The 13960-nt window shown below is 43.6% G+C and overlaps 1 protein-coding gene across 4 annotated transcripts in view; it reads right to left on the bottom strand.

Annotated features, from left to right (window-relative positions):
• The window catches only part of ARAP2 (ArfGAP with RhoGAP domain, ankyrin repeat and PH domain 2), a 1514823-nt gene that overhangs the window by 280488 nt on the left and 1220375 nt on the right, over positions 1 to 13960 (bottom strand). For all 4 annotated transcript variants that reach the window (XR_013608339.1, XR_013608340.1, XM_078678359.1 and 1 more), the window contains exon 27: positions 10180 to 10308. Coding sequence is in view for 2 of the 4 variants with exons in the window: in XM_078678359.1 (XP_078534485.1) it covers positions 10180 to 10308 (129 nt within the window). In the remaining 2 variants the exon portion in view is untranslated. The remainder of the gene's footprint in view (positions 1 to 10179; positions 10309 to 13960) is intronic.

The following is a 13960-nucleotide window of genomic DNA, read 5'->3' as shown; positions in this document are numbered from 1 at the left end:
TGGGAGGGTATTCCAGATAGTAGGGGCATTGCCAGAGAAGGACAGAGATTGTGTGGCTTTCTTTTTATGCAGAGGTGGGATTAGGAGGAGGGTGTTGGTGCTTCTCAAAGGACGAGTGGTGCCAGCAATGCGGAGTTTCTTGGAGAGGTACTACCGAGTGTTTTGGTTGAGGGCTTTATGAGTAATGCAGTAGTTTTGTAAGCAGATCTGCCTTTGATAGGGAGCCATTTAAGTGATTTGACAGCTGGGGAGATATGATTGAAGCGTTTGCAGTCTGTGATGAGCCTGGGTGCAAGGTTGGGAACAGCTTTGATTGGAGCAAGGTGGACCTTGGGGATTCCGTTGAGAATGGCGCTCCCATAATCAATACGTGAAAGAACAAGTGACTAAAATACAAGTTTAAAATCATCGGTGGGTATGAATGATTTGATTTTCGTGAAGTGACGGAGAGTGGAGAGGGCTCCTTTGGCAGAGTTTTTGATGTGAACCACCGGATATGAGTCTCAGGGAAATAGAAGGCTTCTCAACAGCTCCTGGACTCATCTTCAGCAAGGTTCTGACTCCCATGTGGTGCCTCTCAGGTCCTGGAGACTTGGTGCAGCTTACGGGCTCATTAAATCGAGCTTTTGGGCTCTTTGTGACCGTAAACTGTCCTGTTCATACCAGAACCCTGCTGATCGCACAGAAATTCAGCACAAGCTGCTTCCAGCCTGTTTCTTGACACAGCAGCATTGACGTCCCAAGAGGGGACTGCCAACGCTCCATCGCACCCATCTGTGATGCTCAGCCTGCTCTTCGCACCACACCAACTGCCACCTGTGATGTTCTCATTGCTCCTTGCAATCCTCTCCACCATAAACTGCACTCTTGGCACAAATTTTAAAAGGTAAAACGTCATCTGGAATTATCGGGGACTGTATTCAACCTGCACTACATTGCTGTTGGCTTGCACGTTTTGATTTTGGCCTGGCCATTTAGGCACAGTTGGCACTTTCTCCTTAAAGGTGCTATTTAGCTTAGTTTATTCTTTGAAAACTCATAACTCCAGTTCTACTGTTAAGATTTTTGTTGTTTTCGTCTTGTTTTATTGATTAACCCTTCTCGTGCTCCCGTCGGCCATAGGCCGACGGGAGCACTCCGTCCCTGGTGCTGCGAACGGCCAATGGCCATCGCAGCCCCGCCCACTGATTAGAACGCCCACACCGCGGCGGAATTGCCGCCGCGGTTAAGGCGTTAAATTCAGATTTATGTTTCTAACCATTGCCTCTATGTTAAGTCTGACTGCTCTGTGCCAAGCTACCAGAGAGTGTGAAAAGGTTAATTTGGAGTTGTGCTGTGATTCACTCCTCCCAGATGCTACATCATTCCTGAAGCTGAATGAATGATGTAGCATTGATCAGCTACATCTGATAAAGACACCCTTTGCTGTCTACAAGGTATACAGTGCGTCTCTTCTTCCTAAGAAACTCTAGACTGCAAGTTATTCCACGTTTCATGCTCTCAGAGTAGACATTAAGGTATTGGGTTTTAGATGACATTTTAACAATGTGAGAAATGTTCACATTATTCTCGTTATTAATCACTTCCATGCGTCGGACTGCGTGTGCGTCTGAAGGCACGCAACACATTCGCCCGCACCACGGCGGAATGTGCGCTTCGGCGAAGGAGTTAATAATAATCCTTGTCACAGTTTTTACAATATTCCATATAGTTGTTTTTGATGTAGTCAAAAACAATTAATTCCTGTATTATTACATATTTTTTACTTTAAAGTGTTAATTATCTAAGTACAAGGTGTGTGTAATAGTGTGAATAATGAAATAAGGGTTATGATGGGGCCACTTATCCTTTTACTGGATTATTAGTAACCCAAAGGCAATACTTCTATGTCAATTAACATTGAATAGGATACTGAGGGGTTACATTAGCCTGTTTTTTGCATTCATTGTAGTGCATTGAACTAAGTTTACCTGTGGCCGCTCTGGGTGGGAAAAGCGCTCCTCGTTGAGTTATGCCAATGTTGTAACTTGCACAACAATTGTTGCCCAATGTGGGGCTTAAATCCTACAGTTACGTTTTAAGTAGTATTCCCTTTTCCTCACACTCTTTAACCATTATTATGCCAAAAAGAGACATCTGTAATAATTATGGTTACCTCCTACTTGGGATAAGGAAGCACCCATTTCCATAGGATTGTCAAGGTTGACTCATAAAAGGTTAAATCCCTGTTCTGTGGGTTTTCACATTCTTTGATTTTAAATTCCAAATTGTATCAAATCATCAAGGCAACACCTATTGGTATAGGGGCCAATTGCAGGGAAGAAGTTACTCAACATCTCAAAACTTGAGATGCCAAGTGGGGGGACAGTTACTTTTGTAATAGCTCCACATCCAGCGTATGCCTTTAAGACATTTTACTCATGGGTGGAGTTCGAGCCTATTGATTCTGCCTCAGGGCACTTTCAAGAAAACACACTGGTATATCCACCAGCCCATTACCGGACTTATCAGGATTTGGAAATCCCTCTAACTTACCAAGAACACCAACATTGGTTTGGTTGTCAATTGCTAAACATGCATGAAAATGTCAGTTTGGGGGCTCTTAGCAATGAAGGGGCTATGTATCCGGTTTTGGCTGGTTAGCCTCCTGTTCTTCACCCTGATGATCTATACCATGCAGAGGCTGTAGGGGTATTACACTGCACAGTAGCCCTGTACCTGAGACTTGTACAGTTTCTGAAACCAGACCTGCTATCACAGCAGGACCTGTCCCTCCCAGACACATACAAACTATTAATCCACAGACAATTACCACTATCATAGGTAAAACACCTGTGAAGTATGATGAAATGGCGTTCTGGATTGCCCGCAGGACCAACCAGTTAGAAGCAGTGTATCCATAAACTACCCTCAAGACAAACAAAGAATAGTGATTATATGTCTCCCTCTTGGAAGTGTGCCTCCCATTGAAAAGCACAATACTTGGAGAAGTATCTCTGCACACAATTATACCAGTATACATGATAGCCTTCCTTGGCATTCATTATTGATGTACTCAGACAAGTACAAAACATGCATGAAGCTACAACATCTCTAGATTTAGGAATGACGTTAATGGGGAACTTCTATACAATGTCCTCTCTCATTGTAAGCATGATTTAGGGATAGGCTTCAGTTCTGGCTAATTGTCAGAGACTGGAACAATTCCAATTCAAGACTGTGAACAGGAATTATTAAAAATAATTGCAAAAGTTAATACCTCTATAGATAGAGATGCCTTGGGTACTCAACCCATTAAACCACACTTAGAGTAGAAATCTGCAACACAAGGAAAGAAAAAAACACCAAAAGAAAGATAAAAGATAGCCTGAATCACCCGATTCTCTGGAATCCAGTAGGGGTGCATATAACGTAAAGTACCGTGAGAAAAAAAAATAAAAAACCTGATTGGTATCTGTAGTCTGATACCCGCTCTTCATATTCTTTTCAGGACACTGAAGATAGAAGAACAGAGAGGGGGAGCTGATCAGAGTACAGAAAAAAGAGGAGTACAATACAAAAAGTGAAGCAGCACCCTCCTGACAGGGTTTATAATTTAAATATACAAATGGAAGTGGACATACCATTTAGTATTATCATAGCAGTTTTTGGACACAGTTATCTGATCATTATAAGGCCCGGATGGAGCTTACAGACTTTTGCTCCGCAGAATTCCGCAGTGTTTGAAAAAAAACTCTGGAACTTGAGAACAGGCGGAAATAGGCACATTGCGGTGCTCGCACTGTGATTTTGCGCCAAGAGCTCATTTCACACTGAAAAATCAGCACAAATGTCATCTCGCAGCATGCCAGAGGGTGCAGTTTCTCAAGTTGATTTTGCTGCTGCTCGAGTAGATTTTCAACTTGAGCAGCAGCTTTCTGACTATGAACGGTCACGACTGCTCACGTTAGAGAAATCTTGGTGGGTTTACACCTAGCAACCCAAAGTCACGCTAGAAAATGACAAATGTCACTCGCACTCACCAACATATGAATTTCAAGCCACGCATGAGAAAAAACTCTATGCTCAGTATTTTCAATCCACACCAATTCCTTGCATTTTAGGTTTCTTTAAGTGATTAGGTATTGTATGGCTAGTCTCCCTAGTTAGGCAGTCTCTAGGCAACGGATTTTATAAAATTTGTTCTGTGTTCTCTAACTAATTTCAATTGTGCCTTTTAAATAATCCTGGCCCCTTGCATTTTGGGTCTCTTTAAAATGTTTAACCTGCATGAATAATTCTCTTCCGGAAGGCTTGTTTCAAGTTCTCAATATTTTCATAGAATATATTCTGTGTCTTTCTGAGTCTCTAGCTGATTTAAATGTGATTTTTAATGGATCCTCACTCCAGCTAGACTTATAGTTCTCATCAGAAAGGCTTGATTCTAGGCACTATGATTTTATAACAAATGTACTCAATGTCTTTGGATCTCTAGCAGTTTTCCATTATGCCTTTTTAAGAGTTACTCATTTTAGCTTGCCTTGCAACATTTAAATGGCTTTTTACTTAGTAGTATGAAATGACAGGCATGTATTGTTTTGCTATAAGATACGCATTTATTGGTCCACTTGTGAATTAATAATAAACGTGCCACTTCAACATGAGTTTTCGTCATCTCATATCTTTGTTCCTTGTCCCTCAGTGAAGTATTTGCCTCTGTGACCTGGGGCTACTGTCGGTGGCCTGTGACTCACAACTTGATGTGACCACACCCAAGTTCCTCTTTAACACCACATAGCAGTTGGTGGAGTTTGGCCGATGTGTAACCCGGAGTGGCCAAAATTACGTCAATTCCACCAGCTGAGCGCAATAAATTGATTATGACATCTTCTTACCGAAGGAAGACTGGTCTCCAGCCTATATAAGGGAAACACAATGGGTTAAGGAAGTCATAAGGTAGTCTTCCCTCACATAGTACCTGAGGATATCAGGGAAATGTATGCTAGTAAATGGGCTGTGATACAAGCTCTGGCCTTATACAGACACCAAGAGTGGTGGGATGAACTCTCTAGTCTGCCTGTAATTCCTTTACACAGTGAACCTCAGCCACAAGCACAGTACCATTTAAAACCAGAAGCAAATCATAGTCCCAAAGCAATGTTAGATCAATTGCAGTCCACTTCACTTTTTCTTCTTTTCCATTGAAATTATGTCTGTTATAGCAAGCATAGCTCCAAATTTGATTGCCCCACAAAACAATTCATGGGAGTCGCCAGAGTTCAAATCTGGTAGTCAGCCACAGTGATATATGCGTCAAACCATTAATCCCAGGCTCCCAACCCCCCAGCCCTACTCTTTATGAATACCTTATCAGCCCCATCTCATTTTCAGAGATGTGTTCACACCACTTCCTTGAGATTTTACACTGAATCAAATAGCAACCATTTGAAGTCTAAAGGGAGGGTACCTTCCTCCAGTATGTCCTACTCAGGTCACAGGAATCCAGCAAGAAACAAATCTGTCTGGGGATTCCTGCACTCATCTCTTCACCAGGTGGCCTGGACTTCCCAAAATGGAACCCAGGATCCTCTGTAATGCCAGAAACCGGTCATAGGAAGCTTTTTTCCGGTCCAGGGAAGGCATGGCTTGGCAGTTCGGGCTGGACTGTTCCCATGAGGCACAGGGTCAGACTGATTTGCATATGGCCATGTCTGAACTGGGGTGGCAGAGTGGGCTAAAGAACGGTGATGGATCAAACCCAGATCTGTTGACTGGGTGTGAGTGTTTGATTGGTTTAGATGCTCCTTCTATCATCACCCCCTTTTGTACCGCTTTGTGAGGAATATTTGACATGAAAGATGTCGTGCTGTGCAGTGTGTGTACAATGTAAGTATGCGCTGGATTTTTGTGTGATTGCATGAAGTACAATACATGATGTGTGTGTGCTGGCAGTGTATGTGTCTGCAAGTAGCACACACTGATATGGTATAGAAAAGCTTCAGTGCTGAACAGTGAACAAAAGAACGGTGATGGATTAAACCCAGATCTTTTGACTGGGTGTGAGTGTTTGATTGGTTCAGATGCTCCTTCCATCACCACCCCCTTTTGTACCGCTTTGTTCGCCATAAGTTGGCAGGGTATGCTTAGACGTGAGTCCCTTGCTCACATTGCCACTGGATTCAAGCGAGCCTCGCTGAAGACGGTTGAAATGCCAGAAACCGGTCCTAGGAAGCTTGTTTCCAGTCCAGGGAAGGCATGGCTTGGCAGTTCGGGCTGGACTGTTCCCATGAGGCACAGGGTCAGACTGATTTGCATATGGCCATGTCTGAACTGGGGTGGCAGAGTGGGTTAAAGAACGGTGTTGGATTAAACCCAGATCTGTTGACTGGGTGTGAGTGTTTGATTGGTTCAGATGCTCCGTCCATCACCACCCCCTTTTGTACCGATATAGTCCTCACAGGCATACATACACTCAGCACATGCACTACTCCCACATGTACTACACAGTCCTGCTCTACCCCTGTACTGTACACTTCCCAGTAGGCTTAGAATGAGTTAAGCACACAGCAGAGGAACCTTTAAAAAGGCGAGTGAGCCTGTAGGCCTCACTCCAGTGACACATGATGGAAAACAAACTGTTCACTACTACTGATCACTACACCCTATGCTGCCACCACTGCACTTGTGGTGCTTAAATCTTGGTGAAGGCAGCAGCCTTAAATCACTATGAGGGTAGCACTTTTAGCACTACTGCCGGTCCAACCAAATCGTAATACGTGAGTCAGGCCTACGTCATGGAGCACATGCATAATTTGTGTTTGTCAGTGCCGAATCAACATTAGGGATCCAGACACCCGTACAGTTCGGCACTCATCTCCTACCATGCAGAGGACTTTCTACTCCCAAAACAACTCAAAAGCTTATGTTCAACAACAATAGTTAACGAAGCAGGCGGCTGACCATGACACAAGTGTGACAATAGGTACTGCCCCCGCGAGGATCCATGTTACGAAAAATATTCATACTTAAATATGTGTTTAAAATTGACGGTGAACTTTGTCAGTTATGCACTTTAGTCACCTATGCACACCTTAGCATGTGGGGATACTTCACACAAGCGCAGAGCAATTTTACCCTGAACCACTGGTCCTGAAGAAAGCCAATCAATTGGGAGCACATTGGCTGAAACATATAGACCACATCACTCTGACCATTTTCACAATTCTTTTGAGATGTGCAAGACCATATCTTCTCACCCATGTCCAAGATTTGCATTTAACCCTACCCCAGGGACCGCATAATAAAGATTTTGGTACCCTGGAGGCAGTTTTAAAATTCTCACTCTCATGGTATTCAATTCCTAGAAATGGGGGTTTCTAGTTGGCAAGGGTTTGCACCTTTGTCCAAGTAGGGACCCTTTATTTTAGTCAGAATAAGGGAGTTATACTCCTAAAATAACCTCTGCTCAACCCCTTGGTAGCTTGGCAGGAGCAGTCAGGCTTATCTTGGAGGCAGTGTGTAAAGCATTTGCACATAACCAAGAGTAATACAGTGAAGATACTACAAAAGGAAACCACACCAGTTTAGAAAAATATCCAATATTTTAAATATCCAAAACATGACCAAAAACAAATAAAATCCACCATGCAGTTCTCAGAAATCTTCACTAATCAAAATAGAATTGAAATACAGTTTCTTGAAGTCGATAGTTCTATCTGTGGCTATCACGGTGTCGTGAACAACAAATCCAAACAGTTCTAGCTGACCGCGCCGTCAAGGGCCAGCTATGTATCGGGAAGACTCGCAAAACAGTTCCTTTAGAAATGTTTAGGATGTTGGCGACCTCTCGATAAGCCCTGAATGACCGGCATCTGCAGGCATCGGTTCTGGCGGTCAGTGTAGGAGTCGTCAGGCCCTTAAAGTCACACGCGTTGCAGATCGAACTCCTCGCAGTTGAAGTTGTCAGCGCCGGCATGCAGCGGTTATGCATGCGGTGCTCCCAGGTCATGGTGCAGGCAGAGGGCTCAGTGACGGTCATCCAGCGACTGCGGTGCATAGTGATGCAGTGCTCGTCGCGTTGCAGGCAGAGTCGTAATCACCAATGAAGTGCACTGGAGTCGATGGTGCCGGAGTCGGTAGGCCAAGGCTGCAGTGTGGGATGAGGACGGTGCATCATGTAACTTACGAGCTGTGCCCTCAAACCGAGGTGCAAGCAGCGGCGTTGATGTCAGCATGGAGGGTCGTCATCAGGGATACTAAGGTGGCGTTGTGAAGTGAGACAGTGTGAAGTGCGGTGCACACAGGTCGCGGTGCACGCAGCGGCTCGGTGGCGGCATCAGGTGGCATTGTCGGTGAGACCAGGGTTGCGGTGCAAAGTGTGGCGGTGCCTTCAGGACACAAGGTTGGCAGCAGCGTTGTAGATGGCGTCGGGTTGCTTTTTTTCTGTTGCAGCATAAAACACACAGTGCTGGTAACAAATGAACTTGAAGTCCTTGACATTCCTGAGACTTCTTGAACAGGGGGCAAGCTCTACCTCAAGCCCTTGGAGGAACTAACAAAAAGGAAGTTGCAGAAAGTTCAGTACAGTCCTTTCACTGCCCAAGACAAAAGCAGCCTTTGCAGCCAACACAGCAAAGCACACAGCTCCTCACAGCTTTTCCAGCTCTTCTTCTTGGCAGGCTACTTGGTTCCAAAAGGGTTCTAATGTTCTGGTGTCTGTGTCCCAACATTTATACTCCAAATCCCTTTGTCTTCTCAGGCAGAAAGTGTCTGTGCTTAGTCCAAACCAGTTTGGTCCTCTCTGGCCCACATTCCCCGCAGGAGGCAGAGGCAGCATTGTCTACAGCAGACTAGCCCATTCAGATGCAAGGAAATCTCCTCCCACTACTCTAAATGCAGCCCAGGTCTATTCAGACCAGCAGTGACTCATCCAGACTCTCTGGAGCCACTTCACATCCCCAGCCACTGTCACTCCAAATCCAGACAGTCAATACACATCCTAGCAGAGGCACACAGGATGGCTAGGCAAGAAAACACCTACTTTCTAAAAGTGGTATTTTCAAACACAGAATTTAAAAATCACATTTACTAAAAGATGCATCTTTAGATTCTGAGTTCAGGCATACTAACCTTTATTTTCCTATCCGGTCTCAATGGGAAGTTAGATTTATAAGATGCTAAAAATTAACTTCCCATCGTTTCCTATGGACCAGATAGCCTTTCAATAGTGAAAAACGAAATTGGCAGTATTTCACGATCAGGAGATGCTACACACATCAGGGCATGTCCTACCTTTCACATACACTGCACCCTGCCCGAAGGGGTACCTTGGGCCTACCTTAGGGGTGACACACATGTAAGAATAGGAAATGTTAGGGCCTGGCAAGTGGGTGCACTTGCTAAGTAGACATGACGGTACTAAACTGCACACAGAAACTGCAGAGGCAGGTATGAGTTACCTTTGAGGGGCTGCTAGTGTGAGTGGCACAACAAGTGCTTCCAGCCCACTAGCAGCATTTGATTTACAGGCCCTGGGCACACACAGTGCACTGTACTAGGGACTGACTAGTAAATCAAATCACCAATCCATAACAACAATTTACAACAGGGGCACTTGCACTTTAACATAGAACAGCAGTGAGAAAGTGCGCAGAGACACTAAACCAGCAAAAAACAGAGTAAAAACCGGGAGTTCAGAAAGCAAAAAGACATGGGAAACACTGCGAAAGACAGCAAGTCTAACACCATTCTAAACAAAAACCAGCTCTACTGTAATCAGATGTTGAAGCACACCCAGGAGGCACTCTGCCCCCGAGGATGGGAACCCAGGGATATAGCATTCCACCAACTGGGTTGGTGGGTGAGGGTTCTTGTAAAAAAACAAATAAGTTCCCTGCAAGGGAGACTTCTTTGATTTTTTTCATCATGCACACAGCGACCGCCCAAGAGGGATGGCGATGCTTAAGTGAAGGTATAAAAAAAATAAATGGCGATGCTTAAGTGGAGGTATAAAAAAATAAACACATATATACAAACACACACACAAAAACACACACCACACAAAAACATACACACACCTACATGCACACACACACACTTCACTTAGAGTAAGAGAACCCACACGAACACTGACAACAAAAGCTAGGACTGGTAGAATCTGCTTGTGTGTCTTTCATATTGAAAGAAAATACTTCAACATACCCTGGTGAGGCTTCATTGCATCTGTCAACTGAAATCGTTTCACAATGAGATATGCAGACCCCGGTTCAGGCAGAGAGCTCCATTGCAGGACTGCCTTCAATACTTTTTCTCTGTAGTGCAGAGGGCGCTCTAAAACATAAAGAAACGCACAATGTGACAGATGTTAGACAATTTCATTCTACTTACATAGACAGGGTCCATAGCGGCAGAGCCGGATGTCGTACTTGATCATTTATCAATTATTATAACATTGAGCCTGATTTTTTGCGTTATATTTTAACAAACTGTATTACCAGACAAACAGGCCTGTATGTAAGGACACTCGATGTCCTGCGTGTGTGATAAATATACATAGCTATGTATGAATGCATGAAAGCTAATAGAGTACAGCTCAGAAAGCCGAAGCATTTTGCTTTGAACTGTTTTAGATCACAAACAAATTGATTATGTGGGTCTGCATGTTTTTCTGAAGATTCGGTTGTGTAGTTACAGTGGTAATTTTTGGATGATGTTATGCCAGTGGCTGGACTCTTTCAACAGTGAAGCATGGTTTGAAAGGGGCTGAAGTAGGTATGAGCTATGAAGCACTAAAGTTATTGTTGTGGGTGCATGTATGGGTAAATCAGCGAACACTGAATGTGTCTTTGGGGGTTGACTTGTCGGCAAGCCATCGTCTTCCTCAGTGGGGGAAGCTCAATAATGCTTTTTTAATGGTGTCAGTTTAGCAATAATGATGTGTTGGAGTGCTGTTGATGACATGAAGTTAGAATATTTTTGGCATATTCGAGATGGTGCAGCTTCTTTTGTTGTGAAAAGTGGCTACGCTCAGCGAGGCATAAACCAGTATCCTTAGTGACATTAATGAGACAGGAATCACTACTGATGAGACGGTGGCTTAAATGGGACAGGAAATGCAACAAATTAATGTGGCATCAGGAAAAGCATGCTGGCAACCAAGATTCCTTCCCTTGTCCGAAGCGTATAAAGCACAGAGTATTAGGTGTAAGAATCCACTCTTTTTCTCTGACTGAATTTGTACGTGTGCTGCTCTTGTTCCTCATTTACAATGCCCAGATGCTCATCAACGTTCTTCTTCCATCCTAAAGATGATCTTTTTTTAGATACTAGCATCACAATCTTGACCTATTTATTACAAGTGACACAATGAGTGAAGTTCAACCAAGTCAATGGGCTAGTAAGTAACTGTAATAAACTTGGCCTTGGCCACAGAAGTGTTTACCCCCTTTTATATTTGTCTATTAAACTTTTCAAGCTTTGATTATTTTTTGTGTACTTGTTTCCGGTCATTCGACCATCCTCTCATGTCAGGGAAGACTGTTCAGAACGGTTTCTGAATTTACTAAGGTGGTCAGCTCAAACAGCTCAAACATTCTTAACATCACTCCCCTAATATGTTTGTTCTGGGGGAAACAACCTTTACATGCAGTCATTACATCGCACAACATTTACAATGCAGTCATTACATCGCAAAATCCTTTACTACGCATTTCACTTCAATGCAGCCATTACATTGCATGTCACTACATGTCATGACACTACAACGCATGTCACTACAACGTAGGCATTACATCGCATGTCATTATGACACATACCATTACAATGCATAATACCCTTACACTATCCAACATTTACCGTACTGTTGCACCCCCTGGAGTTAAAATAGTAATTATTACCCCTACACTATCCAACACTTACCCTAAATGCAATGTAATGATATGCGTTGTAATGGTATGCATTGTAAAGGTATAATGCAATGTAATGGAATGCGTTGTAAATGTAGTTTAAAAATTGTAAAGGACGTTGCAATGTAAAAACTGCGTTGTAAATGTATGAATTGTAACGTCATACATTCTTGCCCTGGGTTCACTGTTTTTTATTTGTAACATGAGAATGACATCCCTCTCCCTTGAAGGGAATCTCCCTATAAGCCCGGCACTCTAGACAGACAATTATTCTGTCTAAAAACTAAATTGCTTATCTAAAAAAATTAGATCCAACTGTTGCATTTTTCTGCTTCCACAACCCCGTATAGTATTGAGTAGGATTTCACTCCCCCTTATCCAGTAACACAATTTCTTACAGTTGGCTTCAATCAATCAGTATATTACATTCAATTAATAGATTTGTAAAGCGCTTCTTGTCACCCGTGAGAATATCCACGCTCGTGCAGGGTCCAGTTGATTAGCAAAATAGCAAGGTCTACAGGGACTTTCGGAACCCTGGAAGAGATTGGGAATCCGGAGATGAAGGGGGTACCTCGTTCTATGTCTTTGCTGCTAGGAAGGAGAAGGAGCCGCCTCCGCATCTGCTACATTTGAAGCAGGGGTGAACGTAAGAGAAAGGGAAGTGGAGCAGGGGTGTTTGGTTGGCTGATGGAAGTTCAGGCGGTGGTTCAAGAAGACAGGTCCCCAGCTTTGTAGGGCCTTGAAAGCATGGGTCAGGAACTTAAACTGCAATATTTTTTTGTAAAGGTAGCCAGTTGAGTTCCATGAGATAGGCGGTGATATGAGTTTTTTTAGGGAAATCCAGGATGAGTCCGGCTGCAGTGTTCTGTATGGTCTGTAGTCATCGGAGGTAAGCTGTGATTCCTACGTAGAGGGCGTTGCCCTAGTCCAGTCAGCTGATGATGAGGGCCTTGGTGATGGAGCATCTTGAAATTTGGGGTAACCCTTTGAATGTCTTATGAAGCATGTGGAGGGTGACGCAGCAGGAGAAGGAGACAGAGTTGACCTGAGACATAATGTTTAGCTTGTTGTCCAGTATGATGCCTAGGTTACTAGTGTGGTTATTGTGGTTAGGAGTAGGTCTGAGCTCTGAGGGACACAGGGATGCGTCCCATGAGGAGCTTTTGTCAGTCTCTCTGTCTTGTCCATGTTGAGCTGCAGGCAGCTGTCCTTCAGAACTCATGCAGTAGTGGCTGGCAAAAGTGGACATGGCTGGCTTGCAAATGTTAAAAAACAGAACATCTTGAGCTGGGGCTGTGGTGGCAGCTTTCACCATAGTTGAATGAGGCCAGAACAACTTATGATGAATCTTCTTGGCCAAGCCGTAACACAGCTTGAAACACAGGACAATCCATTGTGATAAGGTCCATTTCTAGATCGCCTTTCGTTTCTTTGAATTGAACAACACAACAGTTGATCATCGACACAGACTTCTTAAGTCCTATCAATACAGAAACTAAAAGCACAACATAGGTTTAGCCTAAATGTGGAGGAAAGAACTGGAAAGGTGACCCCACTTTCATAGGAAAGGATGAAAAAGTCCTAGGTTCTAGCTTGTTAGGTAAAAAGGTAGTATACGGAGGCTGACCTGATAAGGCCTACCTTTTACTGAGATGATGCACAAAATGTTATAGCAATAGAAACACAATTTTCAAGGTCAGGAGCATCAGAGACTTGAGGATCAGTCCCACAGCAACATACTGATGGAAGCAGAGGGAAATATATGCAAGATCCTTAAAGAAATACATCTAAATGGGTGGTTTGCCATTTCTTTCTTCAAACTGGTGAACTCAACAGTTGATAATCGGCACAGAACTCCTGTCATTACAGAAACTAATGGTACAACACATCTCCTCTTAAGATGGATGTGGTGGAGAATAGAATGGAAGAGGTGTGATGGACTGTCCCACATGGAAAGGTAACACCACTTTCAGAAGAAGGGATGAATGGGACCAGGTACCAGCTAGTCGGGTACAAATGATAAAGTAAAGGTTGCCTTCAAGGGATTTTATTTGAGTAAAATTCGTTCTCAAATT

The sequence above is a fragment of the Lissotriton helveticus genome, chromosome 2_2 (genome assembly GCF_964261635.1).
Source record: "Lissotriton helveticus chromosome 2_2, aLisHel1.1, whole genome shotgun sequence".
NCBI lineage: Eukaryota > Metazoa > Chordata > Amphibia > Caudata > Salamandridae > Lissotriton > Lissotriton helveticus.
This window is presented reverse-complemented; position numbering and strand designations above follow the sequence as displayed.